This window comes from Thamnophis sirtalis, unplaced genomic scaffold (genome assembly GCF_051295495.1).
Source record: "Thamnophis sirtalis isolate CommonGarterSnake01/CBP01778 unplaced genomic scaffold, rThaSir2_p1.2 scaffold_4, whole genome shotgun sequence".
Taxonomy (NCBI): domain Eukaryota; kingdom Metazoa; phylum Chordata; class Lepidosauria; order Squamata; family Natricidae; genus Thamnophis; species Thamnophis sirtalis.
Genome location: NW_028261384.1, coordinates 120,439,627 through 120,463,935, shown reverse-complemented (window position 1 = coordinate 120,463,935; position 24,309 = coordinate 120,439,627). Strand labels below are relative to the sequence as shown.

At 42.6% G+C, this 24,309-nt stretch overlaps 2 protein-coding genes across 6 annotated transcripts; one reads left to right on the top strand and one right to left on the bottom strand.

Annotated features, from left to right (window-relative positions):
* The first annotated feature begins 762 nt into the window (after positions 1-762).
* TACO1 (translational activator of cytochrome c oxidase I) lies at positions 763-9,153 on the top strand. Of its 5 annotated transcripts, none has more exons than XM_014063446.2 (6): positions 763-844; positions 2,332-2,568; positions 3,486-3,592; positions 5,335-5,465; positions 5,784-5,961; positions 8,225-9,153. In XM_014063446.2, exons 2-6 carry the CDS (start codon positions 2,352-2,354, stop codon positions 8,423-8,425), a joined length of 834 nt encoding a protein of 277 aa, XP_013918921.2. In that variant the 5' UTR covers positions 763-844; positions 2,332-2,351; the 3' UTR covers positions 8,426-9,153. The 5 variants fall into 5 exon arrangements, with proteins under 5 accessions (XP_013918921.2, XP_013918920.2, XP_087570096.1 ...); XM_014063445.2 differs by lacking the exon at positions 763-844 and adding an exon at positions 880-1,143; XM_087713970.1 differs by lacking the exon at positions 763-844 and adding an exon at positions 1,231-1,251.
* Positions 9,154-10,325: 1,172 nt separating this feature from the next.
* TBRG1 (transforming growth factor beta regulator 1) lies at positions 10,326-15,360 on the bottom strand. The gene is made up of 2 exons (XM_014063440.2): positions 15,313-15,360; positions 10,326-13,742 (listed from the first exon to the last, which is right to left on the bottom strand). Exon 2 carries the CDS (start codon positions 13,696-13,698, stop codon positions 12,676-12,678), a length of 1,023 nt encoding a protein of 340 aa, XP_013918915.1. The 5' UTR covers positions 13,699-13,742; positions 15,313-15,360; the 3' UTR covers positions 10,326-12,675.
* Positions 15,361-24,309: the final 8,949 nt, after the last annotated feature.

The following is a 24,309-nucleotide window of genomic DNA, read 5'->3' as shown; positions in this document are numbered from 1 at the left end:
CAAAGTCCCTTTCAACTCTGTGACTCTGAACAAAATCCTTTCAATCTTATTGAATCACTATATTTCAATTAAAGCAGACTTCAAATAGAATGACAAGTGTATCTTGGAGGCCAGTAACCACAGCTTGCTGGCTGGAGAATTATGGGAGCTGAAATCAACACAACTTAAAGCTGTCAAAGTTGAGTAACATAATTTTAAGTAAAGGATAGTCTGTTATGTTTTCATTTGTGATTCTAAAAAGTGATGCTTAGCCTGTCATTAAATATTGTATTCTTGTACAGCCCTTGTGGCTTTTGAAGGTGTTTTTTGCACCCCTTAAAAATGTGTCCAAAAGTTAATAGTGTGGCATTTCATGTCATTTTGAGGCAGAAAAGTATGAAATATACTGGGAAGCCAACTTAAAAAAGGGTCACGATGGGTCCCACACGACTTCGCAATTAACATCAACAATGGGAATTGTAAACCAAATGCTCCAGTGACAACCTATGTTCAACCTATGCCATTAGAGCAGATGTCCCCAAACTTGGCAACTTTAAGACTTGTGGACTTCAACTCCCAGAATTCTGGCTGGAGAATTCTGGGAGTTGAAGTCCCTAAGTCATAAAGTTGCCAAGTTTGAACACCTCTGCATTAGAGGAAACTGCCGTGGAGGACCAGCCTTCTCTTTTCAAGGAAGATTTTTACTCACTGGAGCAACTAAGCAAACGCCAGTCATTATCTCTCCGTCCGTTTCCATCGCTCCCTAGTGGTGAAATACTTATGCGGTGGTGGACTTTGTACGCTCGCAGACGTTTCATATCCGCCAATGCGGCCCAAGTCCGGAAGTGACTTCACCCACGAAATTGTTCGTTTTCCTCTTCCCTCCCGTATCCTTTTCCCTTGTCTCTCGTATCCTTAAACTTCAGCACCAGGAGAAGCTTCTCTTTGCAAAGCGGCTCAGGGAATCTTTTCAAGCGAAGGGCTGGGGAGTGATTTTCCATTGAAAAAAATAAAGGAGGCGTGAGAAAATCGGCATTGGAAAATTGACTTGCCGAGAAGAAAGAGTTAATTTCAGGCTCTTCCCCCGACGGGGCGGAGATTTGAGTGGGAGGATTCTGCAGAATTCTGGGATTTTATTTCGCCGCTTTGCAAAGTTACTCGTGGGTAGGTAAAGGGGGGCAGCTGATGGAGAAGGCGGAGTAATGGGTTAATTGCAGCAAATGATGGATCCCCCCCCCTCCTGACCTTCTCTGCACACTTAAATCTTTCCGTGTATGTTTAGGATCGCAGGTTTAAAACTCTCTTCCCCGACCAATCGGGCATTCTGAAACCAAGGTTAGGGCAGGCAGTTTATGCCGTCCCCATAAAAGAAGGGTAAATGCCGAACCGGGGAGCGTGGCTTGTTTTGTAGACGTTGTCCTGCACGTGTGAAATAAAGGGCAAAATAACGAATCAATAGCAAGAAGAGCATCCTTGGAAATATAACCGTTTAAAAAAATAAGAATTTGGACCTTATTTTGCTGTTCTTTTGATAGCTATCCTATTCCTAACACTTTGGACATAAGAAATGGATCATTTGATTGTTTTAGGCATTGCTGTTGGGCCTGGGGGACGGGGACTCCCCAGAATTTACATTTCTAATATGTTCAGATAAACTATACACGTGGGTTGTACCTTTTGGGAAGGGTAGTTCTGATTATCTCACTCTTAACTGAGCTTTTGTGTGTGTCTGTGGGTCTGTTTTTGGAAAACTTTGGTAAAGGGTTTAAAGGGCCAGCATTATCTACTAAGACACTGTTCCTATTATTCTCTTCCTTCCCAGTACCTATCTCTTTCCACTTATGACTATAACCATGTTGCTTGTATCTTTAAAATTTATATGGTTTTGTTTCCTAGTATAATTTGATTGCTTATTAGCAACCTATAGCTATCACTAAGTGTTGTATCTTATGATTCTTGATGAATGTATTCTATTTTATTTTTCTTTATGTAACTAAGAGCATATGCACCAAAGACAAATTCCCTGTGTGTCCAATCACACTTGGCCAATAAAGAATTCTTATTCTATTCTATTTGAACCCTTGAAACTTTTGAGTTCTAATTCTGCTCTAGCTATGAAAGTCTGTTAGGTGACTTTGGACCAATCATTCTCCCTCAGTCGAAGGAAAAACTGAATAGCAAGCCGTATCTGAAAATGTCATCACGACATTTTCAGAATGGATTTGTTCCTGTGGTCACCAAGGATTAGGATTGATTTAAGGGGACACCACCATCATGTTTATATATATATATATGATATTTTCTTTGAAGTGGCTCCATGGTAATTTTCCTTCATATTCTCTTTTGTTCCAGGATCTTTGGCTAACCAAGTCATGTCCGTGGGCTGCATTTACACACGGCTGAGTCCTCTGCTTCGACCATCCCGTATGATGCTTTTCCATCATCCAAGTTGTGCCATCCATGCCTCCAGTACCACACTTGCTGGACACAACAAGTGGTCCAAAGTCAAACATATTAAGGGGCCTAAAGATATTGCACGTGCCTTGGCCTTCCAAAAACTTACCATGATGATCCGTTTTGCTGTGAAGGGTAAGGATCCAATATTTCACTACCTTTTTTAAAATAATCATGGTGAAGAATCCTAAGGACTGCTTTGACTAAATCACAATATGACATGAAACGATAATATGGTTGGTTGAATGTTAGCTCAGTGGGTTGTGTGAATCCAGCCATTTGGGTTTGTGATTTACCATATGGAAAAAACATACTCCAGGCAATAAATGTTGGACAAACCTATCTTAGCTGAGTATAGTTCTTGTGCTAACTTGTCTGAGTGATGGACTTGCAGAAAAGACAGGACTGTGACATGTGTTGATGAGCAATCTTTTCTGCCAAGATTGTTAGGATTAAACAGTGACCAAACAGTTTGGTCTAGTGATTAAGGCACCAGGTTAGAGACTAAGAGACTGTAAGTTCTAGTCCCACCTTAGATGGGAAAGCCAGCTGGGTGAGTTTGGGCCAGAAACTTTCTCTCAGTTCAACCCACTTCCCAGGGTTGTTGTGGGGAAAATAGGAGGAGAAAGGAGTATTGTTTATGTTTGCTGCCTTGACATATTTATAAAAATAATGAAAATGGAATATAAAATAAAATGGAGCTATGAAACATGTTGCTTCCTATTTGCACTGAATGAGCCTTTCAGTGGGTTCTTCCCCTATTCCCCCCCCTCCCCGATTTAATAGAAGATGTTCTGCATTTAACACTAGGCTGGGTCCTGAATGTTCTCTCTTTTCCTTACTTACAACTTTGAAGAAAACTATGGTGTGTACATTCTTAATTATGCACACCTATTTTTCTGTCCAGCCTTAACTTTCTGCTGTCTGCATTGTTGCTTTTCATGTACTAACCGAACAAAAAGCTTTCTTATTTCCAATTCTTTAAAATGCACCATTTGGCTTCCTAAACAAATGATAATGACCTGCCATCTCTTTCTGCATTGCCTTTTCAGAAGGAGGATCCAACCCAAATCTTAACAGTAATTTAGCCAACATTATTGAGGTGTGTCGAAGGAAGAATATGCCAAAAGGCTCTATTGAAACAGCCATCTCTGGTGCGGTAGGTTCTGAGTAATTGGAGGTCTACATAAAGGAATGGCTATAGCCAAAGATGTACAATACAAGCTGGGGCAATGTTAAAATGATGGGGGTGTCATCCTATTGATAAGCTATATGACATCAAGATAAGAATTATACCCTTAGGCCAGGGTACAAGACATGATATGTGTTATTTGCTCCACAATATCACAATAAATGTGCCTTCCCCCACATCCCTCCCTCTGAATGTCCCTGCTCCCTTCTTTGTGAGACAGCTATGTTGCTACATTTCTGTTGTTTATGTGAGACATTTCTTAAGAGACTTTTGCCCCATTTTATAACCTTACCGGAATTGTTAAGAGAATCATTGCAGTTGATAACTTAGTAACATGGTTGTAAAGTGAATCTCGCTTCCCCATTGACTTTGCTTGTTGGAAGGTCGCAAAAGGGGATCACGTAACCTTGGGACTCTTCAACTGTCATAAACACAAACCAGTTGCCAGACATCTAAATTTTGACCACATGATCATTGAGATGCTGCAAAAATCATAGCTATGAAAAACGATCATAAGTCACCTTTTTCAATGCCATTGTAACTTTCAACATCACCAAATGCACTGTTATAAGTTGTTGGCTATCTGTATTTGGGAGCAAAACAGTTACTAGGACCAACCAGTTTTTGGTCTCTGCTTTGTGATTTTAATTGCTGTTCAGTCTTAAATTATCCATTCCTTTGTGGAGCGTATAGAGCTGAAAAGCAGCTTAGAAATATCTTTTAAGGAATACATTTTTAAGGGATGCATTGAAGAACAACTGAAGATCAGTTGGAAGCTACAACTGGTGTATGGCCAAACCTAAGGTGTTCCTTAGGTTTGGCCATATTACATCACTTGTTGTTTAAGCTGCACTGGATCCCAGCTTCCTTCCAGGTGCAATTCAAAGTGTTGGTTATCACCTTTAAAACCCTATCGTGTTTCCCTGAAAATAAGACAGGTCTTATTTTCTTTTGACCCCTGAAATAAGGCGCTTGGTCTTATTTTCGGAGAGGTCTTATTATTAGTGAGGTGCAGGAGGCTGCAAGCGTGGTCACCTAATGGCTGCTGCCTTGTTGCAATATTTTCAGGGAGGGCTTATCTTAGCGCATGTGCTCAAAAGCCCAATTGGCTTATTATCCGGTGAGGTCTTATTTTCAGGGAAACGGTACATGGAATAAGACCCAGATATTTGCAGGATCTCCTCCTCCTCCTGAGAATAACTGCTTATCCTGCCATATCAGATAGGGCAGGCATGTTCCTGGTCCCTTTCCTTGCCATCTAGCAGCACTTCAGAGGGGTGCTTTTTCCGTGGTTATCCTTCCTTATGAAACACCCTTCCTCTGGTGATTTGGCAGGACCCCTCCCTTTTCGCCTCTTGGTACCCCACCAAGAACTGGCTTGTTACCCAGGTGTTAGGATAGAAGGAGGATATCTAGGTTGGTTGTAGGGCATCCCAAGGAGATGACTTACGCGCTGCATTTTTGTTACTGTTTTGTGGTCTGTGATTTTGAGTTACTGCTTTCATTGTTGTGAGTCTCCCAGAATTATGTTTAAGATAGGTGGCCACACAAATCTTTTAAATAAATTTTTTAAAATGCATTTGGATCCTGCTTTTGATAAATTGCTTTAAAGGGGCAGCTGGGGACAATATGCTTGATCCTGAAAACTGAAGTGATGGGGAAGATTATGTGATTTTCTGAAGGTTACCATTTGTTAACTTCTTTGGCAGGACAAAATAAAATCCATCTATCACCTTTGCGGCGTCCGAGGTCCAGGTGGCTCATCTGTATATGTCGAGATACTGACAGACAACTTAAAGAGGACTTCCAATGAAATCCGACATCTTTTAAACAAAAACGGGTTAGTGGAACTTGAGGAGTGTTGGCTGGCTAGTTTGCAAGAGGTAGGAGGGAGGGCATGCAAGTTTAACAGGGAATCTGCTGAAGAAGATATGGGTGCTTTGTTCCTTTGGAAGAAGTGGGTATTCCTGTAAGTCAGGGGTGCCTAAACCTGGCAACTTTAAGACTTGTGGACTTCAACTCCCAGAATTCTCCAGCCCTGTCTTGAAGTTTCCAAGTTTGGGCACCCCTGCTGTAAGTAGTCCTTCCACATCAGAGATTGTAGAAGTTCTAGCAAGCCACTGCTTAAGTCTTAGGCTGAAGACTTGGTTCCTTGCAGGGGGAGTATTATCGAAGGGATTCACAATCATTTTGAAAAAAAGGGGATTGTGACTGTTAGCAAGGAAGACAAATCCGGCAGACCTGTCAGCTTGGATCGGGCATTCGACTTGGCAATTGAAGCTGAAGCTGAAGATGTCGAGGAAGAGGAAGAGGAGGATGAGAAGGTGGTGCTTAGGGTAAGTTGAAAGGGGGGGGGTTAAATTTAGCAAAGTAAGCAGCACACACTTGCACGAAAGACCCTCACAAAAGGCCTCTGCAGCTGAGCAACAAGCTCTGACGGTGCCTCTGACAGCAAAACGGAGGTCCGGGGATGCCACGCACGTCAATCTGGAGCTCGTTTCTTGGCTGCAGAGGCCTTTTCTGAAGGCCACTGATGGCGAAATGGAGGCCACGGGTCCCGTGTGTTAGTGGCGGCAAGCAGCCACAGATTAAGTGGGCCAGCAGCTCACAGGCTTCTCTGGGCAGGGCTATTGGTGCTGCCTCCATGAGGTGAGACTGTGTAAGTCTTCCCTCCCACCCAAATAAGACCTATTGCCTCTTTAGGAGGGAAACAAATAAGACCGGGTCTTATATTTGAGGAAACATGATAGTTGATCTTCATCAAGTGCATTCCAAGCTCTGATATAACTTGCTCAGTCTAAAGACCCTTTCTATACTGGTACACAGGTACAGTATATGTGGGATCTTGGAGTCTTAGTGGACAATCATTTAAATATGAGCCTGCAATGTGCTTCAGCTGCCAAAAAATCCAAAACAGTTCTAGGCTGCATAAACAGAGGGATAGAATCAAGATCACGTGAAGTGTTAATACCACTTTATAATGCCTTGGTAAGGCCACACTTGGAATACTGCATCCAGTTTTGGTCCCACAATGTATAAAAGATGTGGAGACTCTAGAAAGAGTGCAGAGAAGAGCAACAAAGATGATTAGGGGTTGGAGACTAAAACATATGAAAAACGGTTGCAGGAACTGGGTATGTCTAGTTTAATGAAAAGAAGGACATGGGGAGACATGATAGCAGTTTTCCAATATCTCAAGGGATGCCACAAAGAAGAGGGAGTCAAGCTATTCTCCAAAGCACCTGAGGACATGAAGCAGTGGGTGGAAACTAATCTAGGAGAGAATCAACCTAGAACCAAGGAGAAATTTCCTGACAGTTAGAACAATCAATCAGTGGAACAAGTGGTAATAGCAACCCTGATCTAAAAGTGTAAACTCTGCAAATGTTTGATTTCTGCAGATTTTCTTAGTCTCCCAAAGGGTACAAAAAGCTTCCACTGTTGGAGGACCCCATGGTTGTAACTATTTGAACTTTTTATATTTGATCAGGTGGTTTAGGTTTCTAGGCACTGGCTATAATGGGTGTCGGCAACCCGCAGCTCCTGAGCCACATGCGGCACTTTGTGTCCTCTGCTGTAGCTCCCTGTCAGGTGATCCCACAACTGGCTGGCCCTGCCCCTTACCCTCCCCTCGGTCGTTCGGGGAAATGTACAACTTTCTCTCTGCCTGAGACACTAGCCCAGCCCGGCTGTGGCTGACACGGCTGCTCTCGCCGCCTCCATGGCCTGCTTGATGCTCTTGCAGCGCTTTGCGCAGCAGACTTAAATTTAGTGCACTTTACAATGGGGGAGACGGCTTCCCCTCCTCTTTCTGGAGCCCATTATGATGCAGATCATTGGTTGCAGCTGGGTCGGGCCAAGCAACCTAGCTGCGCGCAGCACTGACAGAGGCTGGAAAAAGAGGCAAGTACAGGAGCACTTCTCTCCCTCTCTGGAATATGGAATGAGTCTCCATCTGCCACCATCGCTCTTACCTTCTCAGGTGAGGAGTGACTGGGAGGGGAGGACAAGGGGCGGGGCCAGCCAGTGGTGGATTCAGCCAATAGGAAGCCACAGCAGTGGGATGAAAGAGCTTCATTTATCTGGGAACCTGAAATGACCCTTGATTTAAATCATATGGTAAAAAGCACTCAGGGAGGAACATCACCACCCCCCAGAAAAACCCACCAACCCTCAACTGTTTTTGGAAGTGGTTCAAGAGGGAACACACACACACACACAGAGAGACACACACGAGAGAGAGGGAGGGAGAAATGGGAGGGAGAAAGTGAGAAGGAGATGTGGGTGAGAGACAGGGAGGGAGAAAGAGTGATGAGAGGGAGAGAAATGAGAGAAAGAGAGCGAGAAAGAGATGCCTGTTTCCTGGAGAAAAGAAAATACCAGGAGCCACAAAACCTGGGTAGGCATGGCTGGGGGTGGTGGTGTCATGTGACTGGGTGGGAGTGATTTCAAGTTGGCCACGCCCGCCCAGGTTTTGTGGCTCCCGGTGTTTTCTTTTCTGTGGGAACGGGTCCAAATGGCTCTTTGAGTGTTTAAGGTTGCAGACCCCTGGGCTATAACGATATCTTTTTTCCTTCTTTTGTCTTCTTTGCCACTTAGTTTATTTCCGCTGTGTCCACCTTGCACCAAGTACGTGAAAAACTGGAGTCGCTAGGCCTTTGTTCTTTGTCTGCTGGCCTTGAATTCATCCCAGTTGTCCACGCCAAGCTATCAGATGCTGAGATGGAAGGGGCTATGAAGTTGTTAGAAGCCCTTGAGAACCACGTAGACGTTGTGCGGGTATACAACAACATTGCTTAGTTTTACCAGCATACCTCCAGGAGCTACTGAAACCTTACCAGCTAAATTCTGGTTTTATTCCTCTCCTGCATCCAAATCAAGATTATTAATGGTAAATGAGGTTTGCTATGTTTCGGACATACCTGTTTGTCTCTTTGCCCTCCTTTTCAAGTTCCTGATCAGGAGACAACCCCATAGCATGTACCAAATGGGGATGCTAGAAAAGTGCTTGGGCAAGAAGATCACTTGGACAACTTCTGCCAGAAATATCTGGGATTGTTTCCTGGTTTCCATTGAAGGACAGGATGCTGTCTCATTAGCACCTCAATATAACCAAACAATAATATCCAAACAGATAATTCCCAAGCCAACAGTGATACGTTAACTGAAAGATCAGTAATCTTAATTTAACTGGATACCTTCTTGGTCCGTTTTTCCAGCGTGGTTGGGAGATAGTTCTGCCTTCTTCAAGCATGCAAGCTCGTGAAAATCCTTACACTTACACACATACATGGAGAAACACACATACACACAAACCTGGAGGGCAATGCAGTTTTTATGTGTGATGGACCCAGTTTGGATATATACTTGATGGACATTAAATGCATCCAAATAGCCATTCTGAAGCATTGGTCCTGGAAAATCATTCAGCAGCAATTCATATCTGTGTTGCTAGGATCAGTATCACTTTGTTCTCTCCCCTTAGATCAAATTGTTCAAAAATACTAATACAGAACTTGTAAGAGAAAGCTGGTGTGTAAACAATGTCTATTTACATTGATAATTGTACATTCATATACACACACACACACACACACACACACAAGGCCATTTGGTATGGTTCTATCAAATTTGAGGAAAAAAGTACATATTGTAGTTGTGTGGCTGGCATTTCTCAGATGTGTATAGGTACTCCTCAGCTTATGACCATTACAGTAGGTCATGATGGTCCTAAAGCAGTTCACCCATGTGACTGACTCCATTTTACCTTTTTTTGTGGCACTCTGCAGGTGAACGCTGCATTGCTTGTTATGCATTGTATGCATAGCAAACATAGCATTGTTTGCTACAGGCCAGTTTTACTGAAAGCCAAAAGTAAATACTATTTTTTAGCAAAAAAATAAATAAATTGTAAAACACAAGCATATAACAATGAGATGCTGCAAATAACAGTATATGAGCACCCAATGTGTGGCCACGGGATGGTTTTGGGGTGGGGCAGCTGTCAGAATTTCATAACCCTCTTTTAAGAACCTTTGGAGATGATTAGAAGTGTCTACCATAACTTCAAATGGTTGCTAAGCAACTGGTTATGTCGAGGATTGTATATATGAACACTGATGAATGTATATGTAAACATGTCACAACTGATTTGCACAGATAGGATTATGAGCCTATGCATTACAAATTGGGGAAAGAAATCCTTTTGTAAAAAGGAGACTTTATTATTGGATAAGTGACATTATTTTTGTATTCATATTCTCTCCTGAAGGATGTGGTGGCTGAGTGGCTAAGACGCTGAGCTTATCGATCAGAAAGGTCGGCAGTTCAGCGGTTCAAATCCCTAGTGCCACGCAATGGAGTGAGCTCCCATTACTTGTCCCAGCTTCTGCCAACCTAGCTGTTTGAAAGCATATAAAAAACGCAAGTAGAAAAATAGGGACCACTTTGGTAGGAAGGTAACAGCATTCCGTGTGCCTTCGGCATTTAGTCATGCCAGCCACATGACCACGGAAACGTCTTCGGACAACTCTGGCTCTTTGGCTTTGAAAGGGAGATGAGCACCGCCCCCTAGAGTTGGGAACGACTAGCACATATGTCTGAGGGGAACCTTTACCTTATTCTCTCTTACTACTACCATCAAATTTTCTTCCCAAGCAAATATAGGGCTCAAAGACAAAATAGGATGCAAAATCAAGGCTTATGGACAATTTTTTTTAATACACTAAGAAAAATCAGTAACGAGAAAAAAAATCATGATACAATATATGTCAGTCATTGTGTGCTTGATTTTGTGTATGAATTTGGAAGCTCTGTAACCAATGATGCTTTGCCAACATTGGCATAGATGTGCTTCTACTTTACTCTGAAATGTTCTACCTTTTTTCCTAATATACAATGGAAAAAGTATAGGAACACTTGTAATTTAATTGCTAGTCTATTAGCATTCATACATTACAAAACAGGAAGGAGAATTACAACCCTCAGTTACAACAAGAAGGTATCTTAACACAATATCAGCATGGAGTTCATCGTATCATTGCCTAATGAGTATCACACACACAAATACAATTTACAAAAACATTTTCTTTGATAATGCTCATTTGAAAATTCTGGGTGAAAGCATAAATACACCTCCTGAAGCCTCCGGAGGGCGAAAAACAGTCCAACACGCAAACCGGAAGTCCGTTCCCAAACTTCCAGTTTGCGTGTTGGAAGGTTTTTCATTCTCCAGAAGCTTCAGGAAGCTTCCCTGAAACCTCTGGAAGGTGAAAAACAGCTGAAAATCAAGGCCAAAATCAGCCGGCCAGCACTTGCGCCTTAGAGCTGACCTTGCGTGCCCTCAGAAATGGCTCCACATGCCACCTGTGGCATGCATGCCATAGGTTCGCCATCACAGCCTTAGAAGTTATACATGTTAACTGACAAGACATGATCTAACATCATTACCATTCCAATTGGGCTATAATGGAAATATTTTGACACCAATTGCCAGCCCAGCTGCAGGAAAACTCAAGAAGCTTAATAGCAGGGGTGGTGATAGTAAGTTACAGACTACATGCATTCCATCTCATCTCATCTGGTTCCCAAGTTGTCCTTTGGCTGTTTGGGATCAAAATGAAGGTTCAATTTCTAGTATCAGAACATGAGTGGTGTGTACTTTCCCTGACTTCAGATGTTATAATTTATATCACCAGATGTATTGGCTTACGATAGGATTCTCAGATTGAACTGTAACTCCCTGCAGAGTCACAAACAAATATTACCAGTAGTCCTCAATTAACAATCACTCAGTGGCAGTTTAAAGGATGTTGAATGAATGAGACTTATGCCTGGCCCTTGAAGTTATGGCCACTCCTGCACCCCTGCGTTCACATGATCAAAATTATTTGCCAGCCCAGCTGCATTTATGTCCTCGGGGCACACTTTCCCCCATCCACCTATCTCCAATCTCTGCCCTTTCGGCTTTTCTCTGCTTCTCTTCTCCCTGTGCTCTCTCAACAGCTGTCATGTGAAGCAGCCGTCACTGGCAATGGGAGGAAGACAGTGGTCAGCTGGGGCAGCAAGGACAAACAATGGAGTGTAGGGTGGCTAGAAAGGCAGTGATTGGGGTGAGATGGCTGGCTGGGCTGAGCTGAAGTGGACAGTAAGGCAGGAAAAGTGCAGTCCTCACTTAATGACATGCAACTAGGACTATCAAAAATTCCAATGGTAAATATTATGGTCATGTGAAGTTTTTCCCAACAGCCACATCACTTAGCAATGGAAATTCTGGTCCCAATTCAGGTTTTTAAGTGAGGATTATTTGTAGAGCAGAAGTGAGCAACTATGGCCCCTTTATGACTTGTGGACGTCAACTCCCAGAATTCCTGAGCCATAGGTCATAAAGAGGAACATAGGTCATAAAGGGGACATACCTTCCCACCCCTGCTGTAGAGGGTAGCAAATTCGGAAGGGAGCTTATGCATGTGTCCTTGCTCCAGGTCCAACTGGATAAGCCAACAGCTTGTTTATCTAGGCAGAGCGGGAGTGTGGTTTAAAAAGGCTTTAAAGCACATGAATTTCTCTACAAGAAGCTGGAGTGTTCTCCAAACTGGTTCCCACTTTGGATGAGCTAATGACAAGATCTTCTGTAGCTGTTCCTGTTGTACAGAACAAATATTGCTCCAGAATAAATGGAAATGAGAGTGTCCACCTCTAAAATAAAGCCACATTATCAATGATTTTGCAAAACTAAGCAATCTCGTCTCTTTTTGGGGGGGGGGGAGTTTGAGGTTCCAAAAGTTTGTGAACCTCGGAATTTTAAAATACCATAACCCCCTTTAAAAGCCCTGATTCCCGCTAATGTAGTTTTTAAATTACTTCTTACTGTTTCTATGGAAGGCTTAAGAGATTAAAGCGGGTGCTTGGAGCTGCTGTAAACCTAAAGGTAAAGAAAAAAGCCCCTGAAAATTTCAATCAAGCCCATTTTAGTGACATCAGGCAATACTCCCCACAGAGGAGCTAGAACGAAAGAGTGGTGCACCTGGAAAGCTGCCCTCTGGCTGTTCTCAATCGGGGTCAGTTTCTGGACTCGGAGGGAGGGGGGACCCAGCCGAAGTAGCACAAGGCAGGAAAAGTTCAGTGTAGCCATTTCCGCTGGGTGGAGAAGGAGAAGCCGCAGGGAAATCCAGATTCAGAGGCCCAGCCAATCCTTGACTCTGGAAGGCCTCAAAATCAGTGCCCGGATTCCTCGGAGACAGCCCCTCAGGAGGGGGTCCATCGTTCGAGCGGCAGACCTCAAAGCGGCACCAGCGGTACCCAGCACACTTGTGTGCCCCTGGGCAGCTCTGGATAAGGTGTTGGATTGCGGGGTGTGACAACCCAAAAAATTCAGCCCCTGCTGGCTCGAGCTGGCCAGCACCCACTGCTTCCAACAGCTGACTATGACAGGCATCCGGAGTGGATCCTGATATTGCTACCCCCAGTTCGTCTTCAGGGGCCATTTCAAAGCGAGGCCCAGTGCCCCCATCCTTGATCTGGCACGTGTAGAGACAGCGGTGAGTTGGCCTGCGGGTGCTGGCAAAAACTCTGGTACTGCAATACCCCACAGGGTAGATGGCATTCTCAGTGTGGAAACCAGGACGGTCAGAGATGATATCACCCAGACTGTAGACAGTCAGTGAACCTAAAGTAATAGGAAAAATTGGCCGTCCGGCAGGATCCAAAGGAATTGGGGGGACCAGTTTGCGTATGCCCAGCTCCAGAGGTGCCCTGCGTTTGGACGCTCGGCCATTCTCTTTGCCTTTGCGTTCCCGGCGTATTTTGCGAGTAGGCGGCTCATCCGAGGAAGGCTGCAGGCCGGCTGCCACAGCTGGCATGGGAGATTCATCCTCAGCCACGGCTTGTGCCTGCAAGAGGCGAGTAAGCAGGAAACGGCGCTCCTCACGTATCTGCAGGTATTTGGCCTCCAGCCGGGCAATCTCATCGCACAAGGCTGCGTTCTCGTAAACCAGCACCTTGGCCACACGGCAAAGGCGCTGAAACTTTAGGCGGTAACGCTCATCCTGGTTTTTCCGTAGGTTTTTCTTCATCGTGGGCAACAGTCGAAAAGAAAGGGGGCAGGCAGAAGATGGCTCTGGGGAAGAAGAAAAATCCAAAAAACAACTTCAGCAATTACGTAAATATTTCCAGCTCAGTCTTATCCCAGTAATCAGTTAACCGTGCATTAATTACGAATAAGACATGCCTCGATACTTCTAATCAAACACAAGGATATTGTAACACATAACTGTACCACTGGGGCATCCTAAAATGGTATTCAATATACCTAAGAGCACACCTTTGTTTCCACACAAGCAGAAAAATATGCAGAAAATGATTAAAAGCTGCAGCAATTCCACCACAAGCCAAAGTTACAACATTTTGGAATTTTATTTTATTTTTTTAAAGTAATACAAAATATAGTAGCTACTTATTCAATTCCATGGATCCCAAAGCATCTATTGGCTAGCCTAGGAGGAGGAAGAAGAAGCTTGGTACAGATAGTCCTCATTTAGTGATCACAATTGACATTGGCAACACAGTTGTTAAGCAAAGCAATTAAGCAAAGCTATGACTGCTTACAATCTTATGCCAGCTTTCCTTTGCTTTACAGACCTGCGAAGATCATAAATGTGATTGGTCCCAAAGATCATTTTTCATTACTGTGGTAACTGCTAATGGTCATTATACAATGCAGTTACTAGAGAAGGATTACCTGTTTAAGCATCTGGATGGCTGCTATTAGACCAGAATATTAGAGGGGGGAACCCTTGTCTAATTCAGCATAGATCTGTCTCACACTCCAGTTTCAGAGCTGCTTCATTTAAACAAAACCCCTTTACACCTTCCCAGTATAATATTTCTCCTTAAAAGTCCAGCAAAACAATTATCCTGGCAAGATCCCCCCCCCCACACACACACACAGACACAATTACCTTTCCAAAGTGCTGAAAGGGGGAATTTATAGCAAGGAGGAAATTAGAATAAAATAAAATGCAACCCACAAGTAAGTAAGGGAGGACTGGGTAATGGGCACATAACTCTATATCTTTCGGTCACCTTGCTGGCTAAGCATCGGTAGTACCATAAAGTTGCGGGGAGATCTTTAATGGAATTTGCTTTTGAAAGCGATAATGGACAGGCACCCATTTACATGGCTTCCGAAGTGAGAACTGACAAACTAAAGGCAGACCAGACCATTTGCTGCCAGCACAATGGGCAACTAAAGCTCCCCCACTCCAGTTAAAAATGCAGCTTTCCTGAAACTTGGCGAACTTTGAGACATGTGGACTTCTTCTCCCAAAATTCCCCAGCCAGCAAGAAGAAGCCTGGGAGATGAAGTCCAGATGTCTTAAAGTCGCCAGGTTTTATAGATGCTGATCTATATCAGCTAGTAGCTGGAAACGGAAAAGTATAGTGGTTTGGCCATTGCGGGTAACCAGGATAGCAGCGAGACTGGATGCAATTCAGCCGCCATCCTTTGCACCTTGCAGCCAGGAGAATCCCCGCTCCCCCCCCCCCCGCATCCCCGCTCTTCTGCTAGAAGCGCAGAATTAGCCGAAATAATGCAATTATGCAAGAACTTGCAAAGCATATCATCTGTTCCGCCCCCTCCTCGACTAATCGGGGTTATCATTGCAGAACTCTCCCCACCCGATTCTCACCCGAGATCACAGCCGCTCGTCTTCTCCGAGGCCCAAGCAGGAAGCGGAAAGAGCTGAGATCCCCGACGCCGCCTTGCTCTGCTGCTGGCGTAACCCTTTCCTTGCTGAGGGCGGGTTAGCACCTTCTCGCGGCTGGCAGCGCTTCGAAGAGGTAGGGAGAGAATTCAATATAAGGAATCCGTTCCCCGCGTCCGCAGAGCCTCTGTAGCTGCACATGTCTTGGCTCTGATCAATGCACATTAATCATTCGGCAACTTTATCCACTGAAGAAGTTAAAAACAAGCCAGAATTCTTGTTGGAAAGGTGGTTGAGAAGGACAGACAGAAGTTTAACCAGGATACGGGAGGTGGGGAGAGAAAAAAGAGAAAAGTTACCCCTATAACTTTAACCTTAAGCTGTCTACTGTGGACCCTTTCCAAAATGAGAAGCTGTCTGTAGGTAGTTCTATCCTGTTTTTGTGCTATATTCATATTTTCAATTGCATGTCTAGGAATTGCCCACATGGGTATCTTGTCATTTAATTTATATTGGTATTTTTTCCAGACCCGCAGTAAAGCATTTCTTAAAATATGACTTTTAAAATTCTTATCCAATTTTTTGTTGAATAACAGGTAAGCATGCCAACCATATACCAGATCGTGTCCCTTGATATTCAGTATTCTATCATTGGTTAAATGAGTCCAATCACTAATTACAGATAGCGCCACTGCATCATAATATAGTTTTAGGTTAGGTAATTTCAAGCCTCCTCTCTCGCGTACATCTTGCATTATTTTCATCTTTACCCTCGGATTCTTTCCTGCCCATACAAATTTGTTGATACCCTTCTGCCATTCTAAAAGATTCGCATCTTTTTAAAGTATAGGTAGAATTAGAATTAGAATTAGAATAAGTTTATTTATAGGCCGCCCTTTTCCCTGAGGGGACTCAGGGCGGCTAACAACTTATATGGGAGGGGATACATACAATGACATATAACATAACATGTAATTTTTTAAAAAAAGCAACATTCATTCAGCATTCGAGTGGGGGCAAATTATAATCTTTACCCCCAGGCCTGACGGGATAGCCAGCTCTTGAGGGCTGTGCGGAAGGTCTGGAGGGTGGTGAGGGTACGAATCTCCACGGGGAGATCGTTCCAAAGGGTCGGAGCTGCTACTGAAAAGGCTCTCCTCCGCGTAGTGGCCAGCCGGCACTGGCTGGCAGATGGCACTCGGAGGAGGCCTAATCTATGAGATCTAATGGGTCTCGAGGAGGTAATTGGCAGGAGGCGGTCTCTCAAGTACCCAGATCCACTACCATGAAGGGCTTTGTGGGTGGTAAGAAGCACCTTGAAGCGCACACGGAGATCAACAGGTAGCCAGCGCAGCTCACGGAGGATAGGTGTTACGTGGGCGAACCGAGGTGCACCCACAATCACTCGCGCGGCCGCATTCTGGACTAGCTGAAGCCGCCGGATGCTCTTCAAGGGCAGCCCCATGTAGAGCACGTTGCAGTATTCCAGCCTAGAGGTCACGAGGGCACGAGTGACTGTTGTGAGAGCCTCCCGGTTCAGGTAGGGTCGCAACTGGCGCACCAGGCAAACCTGGGCAAATGCCCCCCTGGTCACAGCCGACAGGTGGTAATCAAGTAATATTGATCAGGTAATATTTGGAAGAGAAATAAAAAATTTGGTAAGATGTTCATTTTCACTGCCGCTATCCTACCCAGCAAAGATAAGTGCAATTTCTCCCATTTTTTCATCTCTATCTGTATACTATGCCAAAGTGGTTCATAATTATGCTTATATAATTTCCCGTTTGAGGTTAAAATATTAACTCCAAATATTTGACTTTTTTGACTACCTCACATCCTAGCATCCCTCCTAATTCTTCCTTTTGTTTAGTATTCAAATTTATAGCTAATATTTTTGTTTTTCTTAAATTTATTTTAAAACCAGACACTTGACCATATTGATTAATCGTATTCATTAAAACCATACTGGATTCCTGCGGTTGTTCCAATATTATGACCAAATCATCCGCAAAAGTGCACACTCTGTATTCTTGCTGCCTAATCTTGATCCCTTTTAGACCATCCAAGCCCCGTATTTTATTCAACAATACTTCCAAAGTTATAATAAACAATAGTGGAGACAAAGGACAGCCCTGTCTTGTACCTTTTCCAATTTGAAAAGAGTCTGTTAAACTTCCATTGACTATGATTTGTGCTATTTGCTGTTGGAATATTGCTTTAATTGACTGTAAAAAGCTATCTCCTATCTGCATTTTTTGCAATATCTTCAATAGAAATTGCCAGTTAACTCAATCAAAGGCCTTCTCAGCATCCAAAAATATGAACGCAGCAGGAATTTGGTTGTTCTTTCCCAAATATTCTAATGCATTAATAATTAATCTAACATTACTTTTCATCTGTCTCCCCTGTATAAAACCTGTTTGGTCGGTGTGTATCAATTGTTGAATAACCAGCATTAACCTATTTGCTAGTATTTTAGTAAAAAATTTATAATCTACATTAAGTAATGAGATAGGTCTATAATTTTTTGGTTGGGTAGTATCTTGATCTTCTTTGGGTATCAAAGATATAAACGCTGTCTTCCAAGATGGATGCACCTTACCTTCCATTTGAATCTTATTAAATAATTCTCTAAGAGGTTCTACCATTTCTAACTGTAAATTTTTATAGTAAACCGCTGTCAAACCATCTGTACCTGGTGCTTTCCCTAACTTTAGTTGCTTACTTACCTGCAAAATTTCCCCCGAGGTTATTGGTTGGTTCAATTTGTCCCTGTGCTCTTCTCTAACTGAGGGTATTTTCTCTTTATCTTATTTGTCTATATCTAAACCATTAATTTTATCCCCTTTATACAATTCTGTAAAAAATTCCTGAAATGCCTTTTGAATCTCCTCCTGTTGAAACACCTCCTTCCCTCTATAATTCAGTTTAGATATATTTCGAGTTTTCCTTTTTTTCCTAATCTGATAAGCTAACCATCTGCCAGGTTTGTTTGCATTACAAAAAGTATTGTGTTTTGCATATAATAAACTAGTGGCTACCTGGTCAGAGATCAACATGTCAAATTGAGATTTTAATATGGTAATTGCTTCCTTAACCTTTGTATCGCCTGGATTCATTGTTAACTCCAACTCATTTCTCTTAATTTCCTCTTCCAATTCTGTTCGTTTTAGCACTTGTTTATGTCTATGTGTTTTGTTTATATTCATCAGCACTCCTCTCATATACGCTTTGCTTGCGTCCCATACAAATTCCATAGGTGTGCCCTTATTCATATTCTAAACAAAGTATTCAGATAACAATTTTTTACAATCATTAATGTACTTTTCACATCTGAATAAGTTTTCATTCAGTCTCCAAGACCTTCTTGCCTGCACTGCCCTTCCCAATTGCATCCAAACTGGGTTATGATCCGAAAGGACCCTAGCTGCAATCTTTGTCTTCTTCACCCTAGAAAGCAAATCATTAGTGATTAGTATAAAATCAGTTCTTGAAAGGGATTGATGTCTATCAGAAAAGAAAGTGAAATCATATTCCTCTGCGTTTCTTTCTCGCCAAATATCTCTCAATTCAAAGTCGTCCATCATGTCAAAAAAAGGTTTAGGTAACTTAGCTCGCATTTTAGTATTTGGGCGAGAGGTCTTCTTATCTCTTTTAGTGTCTATCACACCGTTCCAGTCACCCAATAGTATACAAGACCTATAGTCCCACTGTACTAATTTAGCATGAAGATTTCTATAGAATCCGTCTTGCTGTTGATTAGGAGCATAAATTCCCAAAAGTAATGTCTTTTTCCCTTCTAAGATTAGATCTAACGCGATATATCTTCCAAAGGGATCTGATTCAATTAGTTCAGCTTTGATGTCTTTTCTTAAGTATACGACTATACCATTTTTCTTTTCCATAGCAGAAGATACAAAATGTTGACCAAGTTTTGGATTAAGCAAATATTTTTGATCAGTTGATTTGATATGAGTTTCTTGCAAACAAATTATATCATTCTTAAACTGTTTAAGATAGTGAAATATTTTCTTTCTCTTCTGTGGAGAATTCAGTCCATTGACATTCCATGTTAGAATCTTAGTTGTCAACTTTGGTTACCTGAAGCTTTTTTAGAGCCTCCTGCATGGCCTGTTTAACCTTTGGCCTAGCTCCTCCCATAGCTTCTGAGCTTGTTGCTGTAACTCCTTGATCGATGGCCGATAATTGTTGAGGTTGTTGCCTTTTAGCTTGTTTTTCCATTCGTCTGGTAGTCATATGGCTAGGTCTTTGTTCCATAACACCTTGCCCTTCCGGGGAGGGGAGATGGTACATCTTGCCGGGTAGTTGTGTGGTTTGCTGTCTGTCTTGTCCTTCTTGTGGTCTTTCTCCAGATCCAGATGGTGCAGAGTGTCCCGCCTTCAGAATATTGTGATAAAAATCTCGAGCTTTCCATAGGGAGTTGAGATGATATCTTTGCCTGTCAAATGTAAATATAATACCAAATGGTGCATCCCATCTGTACTGTATCTGACAGTTTCTGAGTTCTTCCACTAAAAAAAGCATAGTCTCTCCTGGCTCTTAGCATTTGAGGTGGTATTTCTTTCAAAACAATCAAATCCTGGCCCACAATTTGAAGCCTAGTGTTATAGGACTCTTGTAGTATCATGTTTCTGAGCTCTCTTGTGGTGAAGTATATAACTATGTCTCGGGGAAGTTGCTTCTGTTTTGCCACCCAAGAATTAACGCGATAAGCTTTATCGATCTGCCAGTCAAAGTTGGACCCCGGTCTTCCCACCAGACAATCAAAAGCTTCTGAAAAAATCTGTTTCAAGTTCTCCTGTTTATCCTCACGCAACCCCCTGACTCTTAATGCCAGCTCCATCTGCCTGTACTGTATCATAATAATTTGTTTTTCAGCGTTTTCAACTTTTTGTTGCACCACCTCAGTTTTGGATGTCAAATTGGTATTAGCTTCATAAAGATCCTCTAGGTTATCTTCAATTCCAGAAACATGTTCTGTCAGTACAGTTACAAGTCCCAGCATATCATCTTTCATTTTAGCAATCCTAGTATCAATTTTATCATATAAGTCCGCCTTAAGCTCTTTTATCTCCTCCTTTATCTCCTCTCTAAATTCTCTAAAAGTTTCTAAATTATCCTCTCTAAAAAGTTCTTTCGTTAGCAAATCTCCAGTAGGGGGCATAGAGGGTGGAGGCTGCAACTTTGTGCCAGGTATTGGGGATGTACTTCTAGGAGGAGGTTTCAGCCCAGGATTTAGTTTTGAGGCCATTATAAGTCTTATCTTCAAGCAATTAATCAAACTCTACTGGCCCGCTGTGCAGCTATGAAAAAAGGGATTAAATCACCCCTTTGTTAGCTCCTTAGGACTTTTCAGAAGGTTTCAGAAAAAAAAGCATTGTAACGAAGCAGCTCAGCATATTCAGCGCCATTTTAGACTTCTCTATATCAGAAATATATATTAGCAAAGTTGATAAGAGGAAAGTCTTGTAGAATCTTGTAGAAATGAAACTAATTAATAAGAAGCTGCTGGCCAGCTGTTTCCTCCCTTTGAAGTTTTATAGCTGTTCTTTGCAAAAAGATTAGGGAGGTGAGCGTTGTTACGGAGAAAACCCAATCGCCATTTTAGGAGCTTTTTTTTTTTAGATAACCAAATTAACGAAGGAAGCTCTTGTAAAAAAATGAAGCTAGGATTTAAATAAGCAAATGAGGTTCTCAGATATGGGCTCTGCTTGTATTAAAATCAGATAGATAGTTCAAATATTGTTCTAAGTGGGAGGATCTTACTTTGAGCTGGAAAAAAAACCAGCTGTAGTTTCTGGCACGGAGATGATTCAGCCTCGGCTGCCCCCCCCCTCTCTTCGCAGACAAAAAAGCTGCAAAGATTTTTAAAAAGGCACTTACCAGCTGGATCTCTCTCCTCCCCTTCTTACCTGAAGGATGAGGTATCTGTCAGATGTCTAGCAGATAACGCCCAGGAACTCGGGAGCAGCTCTATTAAGCTGCCACCATCAGCAAGGTCCCGCCCAGGAAGCCCAAAAAATAAATACTGAAGGTATTCTGAGTATAGCAAACAAGATCTGGTTTTCTCACCATAGTCTGGTGTATTCAAAAGAAATTGGAAGCTGACAAAAGAGAAAGAAATTACACCAGCCCAAGGATCTGTGATGTTGGAAATCGTTCATGGTAGCATTTTTTATGAATTTAGAGGTAAACTTCAAAAAACTTTACTGCCCAGGACACCTTCCAAAGCCCCATAAGATGGCAACCTACATGAAGTACATGAAGGAATAATGGATGGAAACTGATCAAGGAGAGATTTAACCTAGAAATAAGAATTTTTTTCCCAACAGAACAATCAACAAATAGAATGGCTTGTCTTCAGAAGTTGTGGGAGCTTCATAACTGGAAGCTTTCAAGAAGAGACTGGACAGCCACCTGTCGGAAATGGTGTAGGGCAGTGATGGCGAATCTTTTTCTTTCTTTTTTTTCAATATATTTTTATTATTTTTACATTTAAAACAATGCAGTACCACGAAGTCGAAGTGACCATACATTCACATTATATACAACTAGTCCAGTGGTGGGTTCGTACCAGTTCGCACCTATTCGGTATAACCGGTTCGTCAAATCTACTGAACCGGTTAGAAGAGGTTCCACCAGTGGACCCGGAAAGCAGGCCACACCTACAGAAGAGGTTCCAAAATTTTTTGAAACCCACCACTAGTCCTTGGATATAATTATTCTACACTATCATGCTCCTATTTATAAAACTCAGTGCCTCTGTGAAAGGTAAGGATGACTACTGCGTTTGTGGTGCAATCAGAACATTGCGTGTGTTGAAGTTGTTTTAATGCAAACCAAAGATGCCTTTTAAAAAACAAGTTTACATCATATTCTTATGCATGCCAGTGCTGTGTGTGAGGTAATTTAAGGTGGTTCTGACAAGTGTCGTCGGCATCTTCATATCCGGTCACCTGAATGGCAAGCCATTCCCATCAGGTCACATGGGTGGCAAGCCACTCCCACAAAGGAGGCCACACCCACAGAGTAGGTTTGAACAATTTTTGAAACCCACCACTGAACTAGTCTCAACCTTTGACAATTAGCCTACTTAATACATTATCAATCCTTCTGTCCAATCACAATATATACAGTTTGTTCCAGTCTTGTCACCTTGTCTTATACCAGTCATAAAATCTGTTTCAGACTTCAAAATATTCTGATTCCCCTTTAATTTTAAGTTCAAGAGTGAGCCTATTTGCTTCAGCACAGGCCAACATTTTTCTGATTATATCTAGCTCTGATGGTGTATTTTCTTTTTTCCAATATTGTGCATAAGTTATGTGCACCGCAGTTAGTACATGTATAATTAAATAAAGTGTAGCTTTCTTAAACCCCTCCAGTATTATACCTAGGAGAAAAATTTCTGGTTTAAACAAGATTCGGTCTCCCATCATTTGTTCTAAACATGATTGAATCATTTTCCAATAATTTTTTGCCTCATTGCATGTCCACCACATATGATAAAAAGTGCCTGGTGTTTTTTTACACTTCCAACAATTTGGGGCCATATTTTTAAACATTTTGGAGAGACGTGCTGAAGGGAGATGCCATCTGTAGAACATCTTATAAAGATTTTCTTTATATGCCGTAGCCATTGTTAGTTTCTGATTAAATATCCAAAGTTTTTCCCACTTAGCCAATTCCACATTGTAACTGAAATTTTTCGATGGCGAATCTTTTTCACCTTGGGTGCCAAAAGCATGAGTGTGAGCTCTATGGCTCACATACCCACCCCCATAATTTAATGCCCCTCCACACCATGCCCCCTGGGCATGCATTCGTGACCCATCCCCCCGCTGCCCCGTGCATGCGCACAGGCTTTTTTGGAGCCTGGGGATGGCGGAAATGGCCTCTCCCGCCCTCCCCAGAGGCCCTCCGGAGGCTGGAAATGGCCCATTTACCAACTTCCGGTGGGCTCAGTGGGTTCGTTTTTCACCCTCCCCAGGATCCAGAGGCTTTCTAGAAGCCTGCGGAGGGCAAAAATGACCTCCCCACTCCCTGGAGGCTGGAAACAGTCTGTTTCCCGATTTCCGGTGGGCCCGGTAGGTCCGTTTTTCACACTCCCCAGGCCACAAAGACTTTCTAAGACCTTGGCGAGGGCGAAAAATGGCCCAACACGCAAACTGGAAGTTTGGGAATGGACTTTCCCGAACTTCCGGTTTGCGCTTTGGGATTTTTTTTTGCCCTCTGGAGGCTTCCCTGAAGCAAAAAATGGCTGAAAATCAAGGCCAAAAATTCGCTGTCTGGAGCTGTCAGATCAATGCCGCGTGTGCCCTTAGAAATGGTCACCTGTGCCACAGGTTCGCCATCACAGGTGTAGGGTCTCCTGCTTGGGTTGGGATTGGACTAGATGACCTACATGGTCCCTTCTTACTTGTTATTCCCTTGACTTACGACCACAATTGAGCCCAAAGTTTATGTTGTTAAGTAAAACATTTGTTAAGTGACTTTGCCCCATTTTACGACCTTTCTTGCAATAGTTGTTAAGTGAATCCCTACACTTGTTAAATTAGTAACTTGGGTTGTTAAGTGAATCTGAATTCCCCATTGATTTTGCTCAGCAGAGGGACACAAAAGGTGATCACATAACTTTGGGACACAGCAATGGTCATAAATATGAACCACTCGCCAAGTATCTGAATTTTGATCACAAGATCATGGGGATGCTGCAAAGGCCATAGCTATGAAAAACGGTTGTAAGCCACTTCTTTTAGTGCTTTTGTAATTTTGAACAGTCACTAAACGAACATTTGTAAGTCGAAGACTACCTGTATTATTAATAAGCCTGTTCTGGGCTGTATTGACTTGCAATCGCCTCAAGGGGGCAGTGGAAGGATGCTATCTGTGATTTACTAGTACTAAATTCTCAGTAGAGAACTGGATTAGACTTTGCAAGCTGGAAGGAAAGTAGGCTGT

Bases quoted from the DNA above. Each gene is read 5' to 3' on its own strand.
- TACO1 (XM_014063446.2), top strand. From the start codon at position 2,352: ATGTCCGTGGGCTGCATTTACACACGGCTGAGTCCTCTGCTTCGACCA. The intron at 3,593-5,334 runs GTAGGTTCTGAG...CTTCTTTGGCAG, and splicing joins AAACAGCCATCTCTGGTGCG to GACAAAATAAAATCCATCTA. The intron at 5,466-5,783 runs GTTAGTGGAACT...GGTTCCTTGCAG, and splicing joins CATCTTTTAAACAAAAACGG to GGGGAGTATTATCGAAGGGA.
- TBRG1 (XM_014063440.2), bottom strand. From the start codon at position 13,698: ATGAAGAAAAACCTACGGAAAAACCAGGATGAGCGTTACCGCCTAAAG.